This window comes from Capsella rubella, unplaced genomic scaffold (genome assembly GCF_000375325.1).
Source record: "Capsella rubella cultivar Monte Gargano unplaced genomic scaffold, Caprub1_0 scaffold_7, whole genome shotgun sequence".
Classification (NCBI taxonomy): domain Eukaryota; kingdom Viridiplantae; phylum Streptophyta; class Magnoliopsida; order Brassicales; family Brassicaceae; genus Capsella; species Capsella rubella.
Genome location: NW_006238917.1, coordinates 2,309,517 through 2,324,241, shown reverse-complemented (window position 1 = coordinate 2,324,241; position 14,725 = coordinate 2,309,517). Strand labels below are relative to the sequence as shown.

The 14,725-nt window shown below is 34.4% G+C and overlaps 3 protein-coding genes across 3 annotated transcripts; 2 read left to right on the top strand and 1 right to left on the bottom strand.

Annotated features, from left to right (window-relative positions):
- The first annotated feature begins 186 nt into the window (after window positions 1-186).
- Window positions 187-2,107, top strand: LOC17878752 (cyclin-D3-1). Its single transcript, XM_006283843.2, has 4 exons — window positions 187-934; window positions 1,025-1,226; window positions 1,321-1,451; window positions 1,535-2,107. The coding sequence occupies exons 1-4, from the start codon at window positions 449-451 to the stop codon at window positions 1,874-1,876; spliced, it is 1,161 nt and encodes a 386-aa protein (XP_006283905.1). The 5' UTR covers window positions 187-448; the 3' UTR covers window positions 1,877-2,107.
- Window positions 2,108-10,320: 8,213 nt separating this feature from the next.
- Window positions 10,321-11,415, top strand: LOC17880792 (putative F-box/kelch-repeat protein At4g34170). Its single transcript, XM_023777952.1, has 2 exons — window positions 10,321-10,521; window positions 10,579-11,415. The coding sequence occupies exons 1-2, from the start codon at window positions 10,321-10,323 to the stop codon at window positions 11,413-11,415; spliced, it is 1,038 nt and encodes a 345-aa protein (XP_023633720.1).
- A 1,874-nt stretch (window positions 11,416-13,289) lies between these two features.
- LOC17880207 (F-box/kelch-repeat protein At5g39560) lies at window positions 13,290-14,348 on the bottom strand. The gene has a single exon (XM_006285885.1). The coding sequence runs from the start codon at window positions 14,346-14,348 to the stop codon at window positions 13,290-13,292; it is 1,059 nt and encodes a 352-aa protein (XP_006285947.1).
- Between the last annotated feature and the right edge of the window lie 377 nt (window positions 14,349-14,725).

Here is a 14,725-nt window from a genome sequence, read left to right as displayed (position 1 = left end):
GCGGGAAACAGCAAAAAGATATCACACATTTTATTTAATAAATAAAAAAGAAAAAAAGAAAGAAATTTCACATTTAATATCAATGAAAAAAATAAAAAATAAATATATAATAGTCGTATAGGCGCAAGTAAAAGACAAACGTAAAAACCAACTCGCCTTGTCTCATAAATCAGTCTCACTTCTTTTCACTCTCCTTCCCACTTCCACAGCTTTTCTCCTCTCTCTCTCTCTCTCTAGTCTCTCTTTTGTAGCTCTTCCCTGCAGCTACCTAAAACCACTGCACGTTTCCATAGAGAGGGAAGATGAGTCTCTCTCCGAGAGATTTTCTCTCTATCATCTTATCTTCTTCTGTGTAATGATCTGAGCCAAACCCACCCCCCAAATAACAACTATACACACGAGAAGAGAAGATCTTATCCTTCTTCTCATTCTTGAGTTCATCTCCACAATGGCGATCCCAAAGGAGGAAGAGACTAGAGAAGAGCAGAGCAATTCGTTTCTTCTTGATGCTCTCTACTGCGAGGAAGAAGAGCAATGGGAAGACGAAGAAGACCAAGTTGAAGAAAACTCTTCCTCTTCTTCTTCTTCTTCTTCTCCGTTCGTTCTTCTTCAGCAAGATTTGTTCTGGGAAGACGAAGATCTGGTCACTCTCTTCTCCAAAGAAGAAGAACAAGCTGGACTCAGCAGCTGTCTCGATGACGTTTATCTCTCCACGGATCGGAAAGAAGCTGTGGGTTGGATTCTGAGAGTCAACGCTCATTATGGCTTCTCTACTCTGGCTGCTGTTTTAGCCATAACTTATCTCGATAAGTTCATCTGTAGCTACAGCGTACAGAGAGACAGACCGTGGATGCTTCAGCTCGTCTCTGTCGCTTGCCTCTCTCTAGCTGCTAAAGTCGAAGAAACTCAAGTCCCTCTTCTTCTAGACTTCCAAGTAAATGATGATACTTGAGTTCATCTACCTTAAAGTTTCCTCTTTTATCCCTCTCTGTTCTCATCTCTCTCTGTTTTGTTTTTTTGGTAGGTGGAGGAGACAAAGTATGTGTTTGAGGCCAAAACCATACAGAGAATGGAGCTACTGATCCTGTCTACTCTCGAATGGAGGATGCATCTCATCACTCCAATTTCGTTCGTAGACCACATTATCAGGAGATTGGGACTTAAGAACAATGCTCACTGGGATTTCCTCAACAGATGCCACCGTCTCCTCCTCTCTGTAATCTCCGGTTCGTAAACGACAACCAAATAAATTTCTCTGCCATCTACTGAATCTGAATAATCTCACATTCTTGTCTTATCTTCCTCCATTGTCACTGTCAGATTCAAAATTTGTCGGGTACCTCCCATCAGTAGTTGCCGCAGCTACCATGATGCGAATTATAGAACAAGTTGAGCCCTTTGACCCTCTTTCATACCAGACTAATCTCCTCGCTGCCCTTAACTTAACCAAGGTTTAGCTTCTTAATCTCTCTACTAATAAAACTCTCTTTTCACTCAAGACGCTCAGACAACTCTCGTGCATTATTATTAACAGGAAAAGGTGAAAACTTGCTACGATCTAATCATCCAACTAGACCGCATCGGTTTACAGATCCTAAACCAATCTTCCCGTAAACGTAAGAGTCACGAATCATCATCATCACCATCATCGTCGTTGAACAGCCCAAGCTGCGTGATCGATGCAAACCCTTTCAATAGCGACGAAAGCTCAAACGATTCGTGGTCTTTGAGCTCGTACAACAATCCAACATCGTCGTCGTCACCTCCACTGCAACAACAACAACAACCTCCATTAAAGAAGATGAGAGGAGCTCAAGAGAATGATAAGAAGAAGCCGATTTTGCATCTACCATGGGCAATCGTTGCCAGTCCATAATCGAAAGCTCGATTTCGTTTTTTCTTTTTTCCCGTTTATATATATATATATTATTACTGTTTTGTAAACTTTGAGAACAAATCTTTGTATTAAGCTTTCCCCGTTTGCATATACGAAATGTCGCGAATGCCCTTACTTGCCATGGCTTGGTAGAGCAAATGGGTGGAGGGTATTCATGACATTTGACTGCATGGGATGTGATGAAGAGAGGAATTAGAAATAATAATAGTCTTTGCGTAAATTTTGAGGCTTTTGCAATTTATCGGCCGTAATCTCCGGTGTTATTAGTAGTATTATTTAATGTTTATAAATTATGACGAGTTCTAAAAAATTTACTGAAAAAAAAAATAGAAAAATATATCCACTTGAGTGCCAAAAATGTTAATATAAATTTTAGTTACAAAATGGTTAAATTCGTAATACAGCCATAAATATATAAATCTTTTAGCATAACACTTAAATAAAAATGAGATTTTAAAACGACTGGTGTATGTATATTACGAAAAAAAAAAAGATGAAATAGTATTTTAAAACATTGAATGAGACAGTTGTGTTTATGATGGAAAGTGAGTGAAGGATTTAGCTTATTTTTAGGCTTTGACTTGGGGTGAGAACTGGAGAGAGCCAATTGTTGCTTTTTTCGGTTGAGTCTTTTAAAAATTATTAATTCGCTTTCAAACATTATGAAAAAAAACAATTTAAATTTTGGAAAAACGGAAAGAAAAACAAGAAAACCAAAAATGTTGAAAACGAAACACAATCGCTTTAGATTTTGTTTACACTAAAGTCTTAATCAAAACCTGCCCTACGTGCTCAAAGCGCGCGTACAATTCATTGTTAGATGATACATGTTTTAAGTTCTCGAAAACAACATAGCATTAGCATGATGATTATAAATGTTTTTTAAGTTCTCGAATCCATAATTTAATTAGGATCGTTCGTTGACCAGTACTAGTCTAGTAGATATAATTAAATTACGACAGCAAAGACAAGGAGGAAAGAAGTGTGTAGTACACGCGCCATATCAACGGGTGTTCAACCACAGAACCCAACTGCTTCCACTCTGAGCACCTGGGATTAAGCCACGTGTTCTATATCTTTTATCTTCACTAACATCAAATCATTGTTACTGTTCTTATTTATACTTGTAACTTGTAAGCAAATCTGTAGAAGCTAATAATATATGACGACAATTTAATACCTTTAGATAATTGAATGAATATATATATATATATATATATATACACACTCTTATTTATCAAAAAAATAATAAAAAGTTAAAAACTGTAGTATTACGTCAGCCACATTGGTTATATAAATTAGATTTTTTAATCTTGAAGATATGTAAAATCTACTATTATAAAATCCATTTTTTTTGTATCACGGAAAAGGTTATACGATAATGCGTTTTTTTGTATCACTGAATTATATATTTATAGGAAGCTTTAGGTGGTGAATCTTCTCTCCTTCTTCTTTTACGCTTTTTCTTTTCCAATCCAAATTTTGTTTTCTCTTTGGACTTTTTTTTTTCTTTTTTTCTTTTGTTTTTAGCAATAGCAAAAAAAAAAAAAAAGAATAAGAGAAGTTTAACTTTTTTCACGTGTGACACGAATTTTCTCTTTTGGGGATTTTTATCTTATCGTTCTTTTTGTCATTTTTTTTTTCCCAATTCATTTCATTATTTGTTTAGAAAAGAAAAAAATGTGATAATGGCTTTAGCTGAATCTGATGATGTCGTTTCATAACGCTCAGCCTCACGTCATCGAAAACGTGCCAGCTCCTCTTTTTTACGTAATTTGTTTGTAACATCCTTCCTACAAATACGTCTAGCTACGTTTAGGTTATTCTTTAAAACAATACTACCAAAAAAAAAAAGTTATTCTTTAAAACAACAGGTATACACGTTCTTTAACTTCAAACTACATCTTCTCTATGTATGTATACACGATGAAGTAACATACGACATTGGATCATTTGCATGACAATATAAACTATCTTCTCATTAAACTAAAAAATAATGTATCCGAAGTTACGTACCGAATTGACATAAATAAAGAAAAATCGACGACATAGCATGACCATAAATGTAAATAGCTAATGACATAAATATGAAAATCTGAAGTATATGTGTAAATGGGGAGGTTTTCTAAATGGGAGACCAAAACAATCTTTGTAGTTATTTCGTTTTCTTCTATATACGAAAAAAAATAAAAATAAATAATATGTTTGTGGAGAATGTGTTGTCTGTGTCCTTTCTTTTTATTTTGTCTCTTGTAATGGTCTTCACCTCTTTAAGGTAATGTTATCAATATATATCATGGTACCATACGCATCTCGTGAACCATATTATGACTTGCCTTCAATTATTTTCATTTTGCCTGAAACAAAAGATATAGAGATCGATCAGAAGAAAAAGAGAGAGAATGTATATTATTTGCTTCGAATAAGAAAAAAGAAAAAACTAAAAATAAAAAATAAAATTAAAAAAAAAATAAAAAAAAATAAAAAAAGAAAAAACAATTCTTTTTATATAAGTGCATCCCTTTTTTTATGGTATAAAAATATATACATATATTCTTCTCGATTGAATAATTCATTCCCTCCCATTCCATTCCATTATTACCATCCCATCAACGACACAGATGTGAAACTGTTCTTAGTCAGCTTTGAATATTTTTTTTAGAAGAAGTAAAATAATTTAGGTGTTAAAATCGATGCTTTTCATTGTATTGAAGAAAACTCTCAGTTATACTATAAAATAGAAAAATGAGCTTTTTTGGTAAAAGAAAGAAATGAAAAAAATTTGGTTCTGTGGAAACGGGAAAAAGGAAAACAGCTTGCACCCAACATTGGAGAAAGGGCAAAGAGGTCAATGTGTCCCTACGATCCAATAATTTATAGAATAATACTATCATTCTCTCTATATATGTGACCTTTATATATAGATATATCTTAATTATTTCTTCTTTTGACCTAGTCGCTTCCTTTTCACTTCCCAGTTCCCACTCTTCTTTTCCCTTTTTTATGTAAGTTGGAGCATGATGGGAAGCAAATGTGGTCAAAATGTTTTGCGGGGGAGAGAACTTTCCTATACATCAAAATGAGCTATTTATGAAACTTTGCTTCTACTCTAACACTTGATTCATCGATATATGTTCTTACATTCGATTTACATCACTTGAGTGAATAAACTACCAACGTCATCAGGTTAAATGCCTCGTGAAGTGTGTGCACATTTTGAACTACGTCCCATACCACACACACTAGTTGCATATTGCTTCTATCTAATCTATCTATACGACTTTCCTCAACGTTACAACTTGCATGTATAGCTTTATAAGACCACAATTCGCTTCGTGGCTTCAAGCTTGTATCCTCGATCGGCTTGCTTCATTATCTGATTGTTTTCTTGGCGTTTACATTGACGTCGTTACTTACCATGACAACCATTACCAAATTCCCAATAATGTTTTTATCTGATAGGATTTTAGAAAGACTCATTTTGCTAGATTCATATTTGAAGCTATAGTTACTTTCGTTAATTTAGCCACATGTATGTAATCATCGAGCGATAAAAAAAAGTGTAAGCCTTCAAAATCTTTATGCGTTTACACACATATATGATATAAAGAACATATGTCGCCGTTAAAATTTTTTATAAAGAAGTCATTTAAATAAATACTTGAATTATTCTCTTTGTTGACGATTTGGCCGAAGCAAATAAAAAGTACTCCTATACTAATTTTACTTTTACAATAATGAGTACTGCACAGACGATTTTCTACTAGTCAAGGTTTGTTGACAAAATCACATGCATTGCAAAAAAATTAGGACATGATTAGCTTCAAAACAAGGAAGTGGGATGAAAAGAAGTAAAAAAAAATAAAAGTGACAAAGAGCTTCATTCTCAAATTTTTAGTCCATGATTATGTCTCACAGCTGCAAAGTCTATCATGGTGGTTCATAAAAACCAAGTAATCATTGGTCCAATGCAGTAAATAAAACAAAAAAGAAAGTCATGTTTGGAAACTTTTAAATACAAAAGAAATATATTGTAATTTTTTCTCTCATATGATCACATAATATATATACTTTTTATATTATGAGATTATATAACAATCGAGGTTTTTGATAAATATGCTTCAACGTGGGTTGGTAATTTCTTTTTGGAAAATGGATACGGACTATTTCTTACTTCCAAAGAGTTAAGTCAAGTATCATCGGACTTTTTGGACTTTCAGTTTGCAATTAAGAACAACTATTGTATTTTTAGACTTTTAGTTATGAACTTGAGATTATTTCGACTTTAGTTGATAAACAACGTACTGACCATATATTTTAACAACAGCTACGATATATAGTCAACAAAAAATTATCTTTATTCAAACTATTATTTCGCCATTGAAAATAAATACCGAACTTTATTCAATACAAGAAAATATATTGACATGCCATTTGAATATACAGCTTGCTAAATTTCAGGAATAGCTAGAAAAATTAGAAAATTTAATTTATATACCAAATGCCGAATATTTAAATGAAAATGTTAAAATAAATGTAAATTAAACATGCAACACGGGAGACATAAATAAGATGCATCCAAAGATCTCTTCAAATGATTAGTAATTAATTGAGCAATTATGGCAATAATAATATTTAAAAAAATCAAAATGTTGTATACAAGGGTATATAAATGAAGTAGGTCCGAATGAAATTATAAAATTTGATCAAAAAAAAAGAAAAGAAAGGTGTATAGTATATAGTGTGAGCTGCCATGCCAATGCAGAGCCTGTCGCTATGGCCCTCTCCTTCAGGCAAATCAGACTGCAGGTCCCAAAAACCTTGTTCTATTTCGTGATTCACATTATTGTATGCTTTTATCTCTACACTTCTCATTTGTACATTCATTATTTTTTAGTCTGTACATGTTATCTTAATCATCCGTACATATATGATATAATATATGCATATAAATTTAGCATTTTTAGACCATTTTCAATCAATATATATAGCACACCTTATTTGAACGTAACAATTAACTACTAAGGAAAAGAGTAAATGCTCAGTGAATTATACAACTGCTAATATAAACCGACCCAACCCAATACTAGTGCAACTGGTATAATCGGGTATCCAAGGTGGTATTTGTGTATCCATATAATTTAATAGTGGTCACAATCTCATATATGAAGCCAAATCTCTAGTCTCACGGTTTCACAAAGAAACATTAAGAAACATACAAAACTTTCCCAAACACTTTCTCTCTTTTTATTTTGCATGATTTTATCGATTGGAGCTACACATAAAAAGTTTCTGTTTGAAATTAGAATATTTCGACAGAAGCTAAGCTAGTACTCTAAGATAAGTTTTGTTTGGCTTGAACGTTAAACTACCTCTAAGATATACTAGTAGTTATTTAATGGCTTAAGTTATTTTGACATACACTCCATAGTCTCCATGCAGCAATATAATATACAATCCATATTAGTACTGATAACAAACATTACCACTTTACTCATCAATTGGTTTCTACTTTCTATCCACTAAAATGGAACTACGAGAGATTTATGTGTGTGAAACTCACAAAACGCTCTTGCATCTAGGATATATATGTATGTATATATGATTGTGATTCTGTGAAGTGGATTCTTGTGTTAATTTTTTTTTTTGTTAAAGGGTTTAAGTTGATTCTTGTATTGAGATTTACGAAATGGGAAATGACATAATGATTAGAAAATTCGTTTGTAGATTTAGATGTATATTGAGTAAATGCGCATAACTAAACTAATATACCAATTAGGCGGAGTGCATGTACATATTAGTTTACGTTGCTATCTCGCTTATGGATGGATATAGACGACACAGTTTGTTTCCTTCTACTTGTCGCGTTGCCCTTTCCTCTGTTTATTCTAAGTGTCTTACAAATTTTAAATTTGTTCTCTATCTACCAACATTTAGTAAGGTAATCTTTAGTTCTAACCAATAGTAGGATAATAGCTAGTGATGAGAAAATAACTCGTTTTATTTTTGGAAATAAGAAGGGAAGCTATATTATATACTGAAAATATATTTATAACTTAATCATCGGATGCTGTTATATTGTGATTTTTGATTTTCATATTGTCGTCGTATTGGAGTAAAGGTAATCATCATACGGTACAAGCAATTAGAGAAGAAAGATGACACTCACGAGATATGTATTTTCATGTTGTCCAAATTCGTGGGCAAACGATTCACTCTGAAATTGTGGTCACACAAAATTATGACTCAGTATCTTTTTTTTGTCCTCTATGCTTAAAAAAAAAAAACTCCATTAATTTTATTTTCTCGTTCACAGATTAAAAAAAAAAAAAAACTAAAGGGAAGATATGTATATGTAGGTATGATGCATATTATGGACTTGACGGTTGAATCGTACGTACGTATTACTTGAACTAGTAAATGTCGGGATTTTGACAGAGGAAGCGAATGAGCAAAACTATGCCAACATATTAAATAAAGCCAGAGCTTCGATTCAATTTTTTATCTTCATGAGTTATAAGATTTACTTTTTACCTAACATTACTACCATTGTACTTGTGATATTTATTGAATTTTACCTTTCATATTTTATTTTATTTTTATCCATATAGAAACCAAAAATAATGTATAATTTTATAAGGATTATAAAATAATTAATATAAACTTCAACTCTTTGATACATTTAAATCTAAATATATAAATTATATCATATAATATATAAAGGACTTGTGCATGTTCTTGAACCTTTTTATTCCATGCCGTGTAAACCTACAAGATATATATTATAAAAAAAAATTATGTGAATTAAGTATCTACAAAATATTTGGTTAGATAAAAGACAACCGATAAAACAGTTGTACAAAAACAAATAATTTTGGGTTAAACTGAAAATTTTAAATTAAGTTAAGTTTTTTTATAAATAAACTTTAATTTCTAAGTTGCTTTTTGAGATGTTAATTGATAAGAAATCAGATTTGTTTCTAGATACTTGTCGGTAAAGATTTATGCTCTTTTTTATGATTAATAGGGCAACTAATCTACTCTCGTGAGCATAGATTAGTAATGGTTGACTATAAATGAATTATTATAAGAAAAGAAAAAAACAAATTTGAGTGTATAATGATCTGTCCATTTAAACTAAATGAGTATAGTTCACCAACAGTTTTATTTTTCAGACAGTTGAATGTTAGATGGTTATATTCAATCCGACTGGTCCAACAAGAATCAAACACGACATATTTGCAGGGTTTAATCAAAGCTTGCATCTACGAAAACAGAAACGACATCGAGTCAAAACTTGTATGTACCCATATAAACTTGACAAAGTGATTGAGTCGATGAAGAGTATTGGGAGGGTCAGTAATTGTTTCTACTACCAAGGTGTGTGGGTAAGAAAATTAATTGCAATGACAAATTCGAGGTCAATTCAAAGAGTTGTGACAAACCAAAACATAAAGAAAAGGAAGCAAAGGATTGTGGTTTTTCCAATAATACATTAGAATATTTTAAGTTTTATTGCGACATACTAAACACATAAATGAATGTAGTAAAATGCAGTGAGTTTAGATGTCTCATCAATCATCATTCATCACTGCAAAAGGATGTCTTGCTTCCTTTTATTTATTTCTGGTATATTAGACAAAGATTTTGTGGGTATCTTTTACTCTCTACCACTATTAAAATTGACCTATTATCTCTTTCTGTATTTACTATTTACTTTTACCTCTTTTCAAATTGTAAATATCATTCTTTTCTTTGGTGTGGAAAATAGATGTCCTTGTTAAGTCTTGAAACCAAATTCTAAGTTACCAACGACCTCACCAGGCAGGCTTTGAAGTCAAGCCCATTTAGACAGTGGCATCAAGTGAGTCAATTAGTTAGTTATTGTCCTAGCTAAGAGCATGGTTCAAGATGATCACTACGACCTGTTTATTTTTGTATGATAACTGTGAAAACCAAGTATATATAAAGAGAACAATTACAACTATAATGATGATAAAATTAAAAGGATTTATTATATATGTGAATGATGACGAACATATAGCATGAAGTGATTTATTACTTTGCCCTAAGACCAACACATAGAATTGAATTAAACATCCAATGATAAAGTAGCATAATGTTTTGAGGCATGCTCTGTTAGGGTTAGTCACTTATGTATGTATAATGTATGTATGTACTATCAAAAATCGAAACGTAACAGATTAGAAAAAAGAAATAATAAAAGAAATAAATATGCTAATGATAAAAAAGAATATATTCTAGTTAAAAGAGAATATACGTATGTTGAGAAGTTCTAATGAGATTTGGACTGAAATAATTCCCTATAAAAAGGATTTAAAGGAAGCTTACAGAGGGAAAACTACTTGGTAATTAAGCTGCCTTAAACAGTAATAAGAGAGAAAAGATCGGCGACCATGAACATGAATGATGGAGATCAAGAGCCATCGGTTATAACAATTCTGATGCTTCATGATGATTTATTATTAAACTGCTTAGCCCGCGTCTCAAGAGCATACTATCCACCTCTCTCATTAGTCTGTAACAGATTTCGCTATCTCCTTGCTTCAAAAGAGCTGCACCAGACCCGAATCCTCTTAGGCTGCACCCAGAGTTGTCTCTACGTGTGCCTACGAGTCTCTATGGATTCTATGCTACTACGTTGGTTCATTCTCGGCCAGAGACACACTAGTTCCAGAAAGAGTTTTGTTCCAATATTATCTCCCGAATTGGCTCGTGCGGGTGTTGCAGTGGTTGGTCCTAATATATATGCCATTGGCGGTGGGATGAAGAATAAAACTTCGTCTAGCGTTATGGTCATGGACTCTCGTTCTCACAGATGGCGGGAAGCTCCAAGCATGCGGGTGGCTCGCATGTCCCCATCTGTTTGCACCCTTGATGAGAAAATATATGTGACGGGAGGCTGCGACAATCTCGATTCAACCAAGTGGATGGAGGTTTTTGATACGAATACCCAAACTTGGGAGTATTTACAGACCCCTAGCGAGGAGATATGCGGAGGCTCTAAGTTCGAAAGTGTAAGGTATGAAGGAACCGTCTATGTCTCGTCCGAGGCAAAGGATGCGACTTACAAGCTACATGAAGGTAGATGGAGTGCGTGTGCGGCAGACATGTTCGCGGATAGGTTTTGGAATTGGCCATTATCAAACTATTGTGAGATAGAGAATGTGTTTTACTGTTTTGGTGTCACCAAGATACGTTGGTATGACCCAAAAGAAAGAGTATGTAGAACTTTATTGGGTTTGGAAGGATTGCCAACCTTGCCTTGTGTTGGCCATGTTATATTGGCGAATTATGGTGGGAAACTGATGATTTTGTGGGAGGAATATGTATTTGCTGATGAGAAGAAAATGATTTGGTGTGCAGAAATTGCCATTGACAAACGCCACAATGGACAAATTTGGGGTACGGTAGAGTGGTTTGACAATGTGTTTACGTCCAATGGGCCGACAAGTCTCTTGGGTTTAGCGCATGCTCTTGCTCCTACGCTTTGTTGAATTGAACCATTCACCGATGCCCGATGCCATAAGTTTCATTTTCTTTTGCTTTTTCCTTTTTTTTTTTTTTTTTTTTTTAATATTCTTGTCAACCTATGTCATTTTGATTTGATTTTTTCCTTTTTGATATTCTTGTCAACCCGAGAGACCTTGGAGAATTATTTGTCTAAGATTATTGGTTTTGCAATTTATTTAGCAACCATGTAACAATCAAGTTCTTGTGGTAAGCCAGGCAAGCTGATTCACTTTAAATAAATCTAAGCATTCAAGTGAAACGTAAGAACCCCAAAAACTTGGACAGTTAAAAACTAAGAAGGGCTGTCATGTGAAAATCAAACATAGCTCTGTTATTACTATATATGAGGAAACAGAAAGCTCTAAAAGGAAGTATTTGGATATACCAAAGTAATGAATACCAACTTGCCTATGGCTGACTCTTAAACTCCAATAAACGCAAAGCCAATCAAGATTATTGCAGAGATGAAGATCAAAGACTTTTTGCATAGGCATGATCGTATATTTCGATTGAACTAATTTGGTTTGTGCTGGTGTTTGCATTTGTGTAATACTGTAATCTAACAAAGGCCACGGTGAGAGTAGAATTGTTTTGCTAGTTTCCACACACCAAAAACCATTTAACTGCCTAAAATTTTCCCACCATTTACGTGTGATACCAATGAACTCTAGCTTTAACAATGAGACAAACATAACTAGCACTTAAACACATTGTCAAACCAAGCATTGCATTTACATCCAAGAATAAAGCACAACCAACATAAAGTTGAAAGACAACAAAGAGGAAAAAGAGGAGAAGAATTGACCAAGCATTGCATTAACATTCAAGAATAAAGCAGGATACAATGTTCTGAATTAAGGCATGGTTCTGTACCAGCAAGAGCAGGAACACATAGAAAACCCCAAGAAACATGTTGACAACCAACACAGCTCATAGTTTGTTTCACCATACAGGAATTAACTAGTTCAAACAAAGTGTTGCCAATTGGGTACTTTTATTCTAGAACATGACTTGATTTTACTTCGTTTATGACTAAAGAAATGGACCTAAAATATCTTAGCCTACTGAATAGCTTGCTGGCTCATACACAAACATAACAGCAGCAGCAATTTGCCTTATACTTGGCCTACTCAATTCCCTAGCTACTTGCCCCTATTGCCTTAGTTCTTGCCAACAATGATGATGCCCATCAAACCAAAAGATAGAGTCTACAAAAGATTTGGGTAACAACTAATCGCCAAGATAAGACACGCAGAAGACTAAGGCAAGTCCTATTACCTTAAACCCTTGAAGAAGTCCTTATTGGACTTAGCCATTTGGACAGTAACTCAAATTTACCAAACTCTGCATCTAATAACTACCTTACTGAAACTTAGCACAAACCTAAAAGCAATTCATCATCCAGAATCTAAAGAGCCCGGCAATCTCAAATAGACACCTAAAACCGCTGATATAATTGAAACCCACCCCAACACACAGAACTAACCCCGTCGTTGAGTACAGAGGAATTTGACCCTCAGGTTTGTCGCCTAAGTGGTAACCATCTCAGAGATTATCAGGCGCCTGAGCGCGTTGGCCACCGAGCGTGTCTATCTCGCAGAGCCCAAAGCACGGACCTTTCTGATTCTTCTTTGCTATAAAAGTTACGCCATTGCTTCTTGTGCAAATTAATTTCTAAAAACACACACACGAAATAAAAATTGTCCAAAATGGAAGTTTTATTTTTTTTTTAATTAATTTTTCGGTCAAACACCCAACTGTTTTTATACATGTATAAAAAGAAAGAAGAACAAAAGGCCATTTAAAAATTTACAAAAAACCGGCGCCGGCGACGGCTATAAACCTTCTCTCTTCTTCATCAAACATTCACGGTAGTTGAGCCCAGAAAGGTGTAACCTTTGTCTTCAATCTTCACAAGAGCCTTCCAGATCTGATTCCCGAAAACTTGATCTCCGCGTATCTCAAATGAGATCTCCGTACACCATACTTCTTTTCTTCCCTCCGACAACCAGACATTCCAGAAAGCGAGCATATTACTTCCGTAGCGAATCGCCTGAAACGGCTGCCTTTCGAACTCGCCAAATCCCTGAACCATGCTCCATAACACAGTGGTTTTATCATACCGAATTATGTCACCTTTAATGATTCTGTAGATGTAGTTCCCTATTACGACGGTGAGACACCCATTCGCAGGACCACGACCTAAAGAACTATTCTTTTTCTCCCATACCCAAGTGGTCGAGTTAGAGATGAATCTCTTGGCTGGAACTTCTTCACCCGCCGAGATGGCCCAGACTTCAATTTCACTAGCATCGGTTGAATTGACGAGAATAACAGAGGATTTGTCGCCCAAATCAGGTTCCGGAAGAGACACCCATTGGCTCGTATTAGGCTTATAAACCTCAGGCCTTAGTTTACTTTCATCTTTGATTCCTCCAAGAACACAAAGATTCTCCCCAAACGTTAGTAAAAAAGCTTCATTGTCGCGGCCATGACTCATTGGCTCTGTTTGAGTCCATTGATTAGAAGAACAGTCAAGAACCCTCAGTCTCCTCGAACCAGTGTCTTCTGCGTCAAGCATGTAGATCGAATTCTCCAAGCCCACCATTACACTTGAACCTGAGTACGGATCGTCCATGGGAACCTCGGAAAGGCAGAATCTTGTGAATTCTGTAGCCGTTGATTCTGGCTTCTTGGATAATGAGGACCATCTCGGAACTTGATTCCGGTCCGAGGAACAATAATACACGAGATTTTCTCTCGATCTCACAATGGATCTTGCTGCGTAGAGTTCCGGCGAAGCTACGAGAGAAGCCAATGCTTTAGAAGTTAAACGAATAACACGGTACTGAATTATTGACACTCTAGCCAAAATTGAGATGATAAGTTCTTTAGGCAAGTCAGAAAATTTCTTCATTTCTTCTTGAAACATCCCAAGAACTGGGTAGAGCAAAAAAGAGAAGAAGAACACGAAGACAAGTGAAGAAGAAGACGAAAGAATGAAAATTTAGAATATATATAATAAGATGACAAGTGTGTGTTTTGCGGAATAAAATGTAGTTCGTGGGCTATATCAAATTAAGCAAAAAGTTTTGGGTTTTTATTGTTTTATCCACCCCTTTTCTTCTTCTTCTTCATTTTTTTCATATATATATATATATATATGTGTATATATTTTCTATTTTTCGTTACGCATTATAATTACTCCTAAATATTATAATACTTAAAAAAAAGAGGAAAATATGTGTTGTGTTTCCATGCCACGTATCATCTTATTTCAATCAACTACAAGTA

What these genes read in the sequence shown, in the direction of transcription:
- LOC17878752 (XM_006283843.2), top strand. Translation starts at nt 449, where the DNA reads ATGGCGATCCCAAAGGAGGAAGAGACTAGAGAAGAGCAGAGCAATTCG. An exon ending in CTCTTCTTCTAGACTTCCAA is followed by an intron (nt 935 to 1,024) that starts GTAAATGATGAT and finishes TTTTTTTGGTAG; the next exon opens with GTGGAGGAGACAAAGTATGT. An exon ending in CTGCCCTTAACTTAACCAAG is followed by an intron (nt 1,452 to 1,534) that starts GTTTAGCTTCTT and finishes TATTATTAACAG; the next exon opens with GAAAAGGTGAAAACTTGCTA.
- LOC17880207 (XM_006285885.1), bottom strand. Translation starts at nt 14,348, where the DNA reads ATGAAGAAATTTTCTGACTTGCCTAAAGAACTTATCATCTCAATTTTG.
- LOC17880792 (XM_023777952.1), top strand. Translation starts at nt 10,321, where the DNA reads ATGAATGATGGAGATCAAGAGCCATCGGTTATAACAATTCTGATGCTT. An exon ending in GCACCCAGAGTTGTCTCTAC is followed by an intron (nt 10,522 to 10,578) that starts GTGTGCCTACGA and finishes ATTCTCGGCCAG; the next exon opens with AGACACACTAGTTCCAGAAA.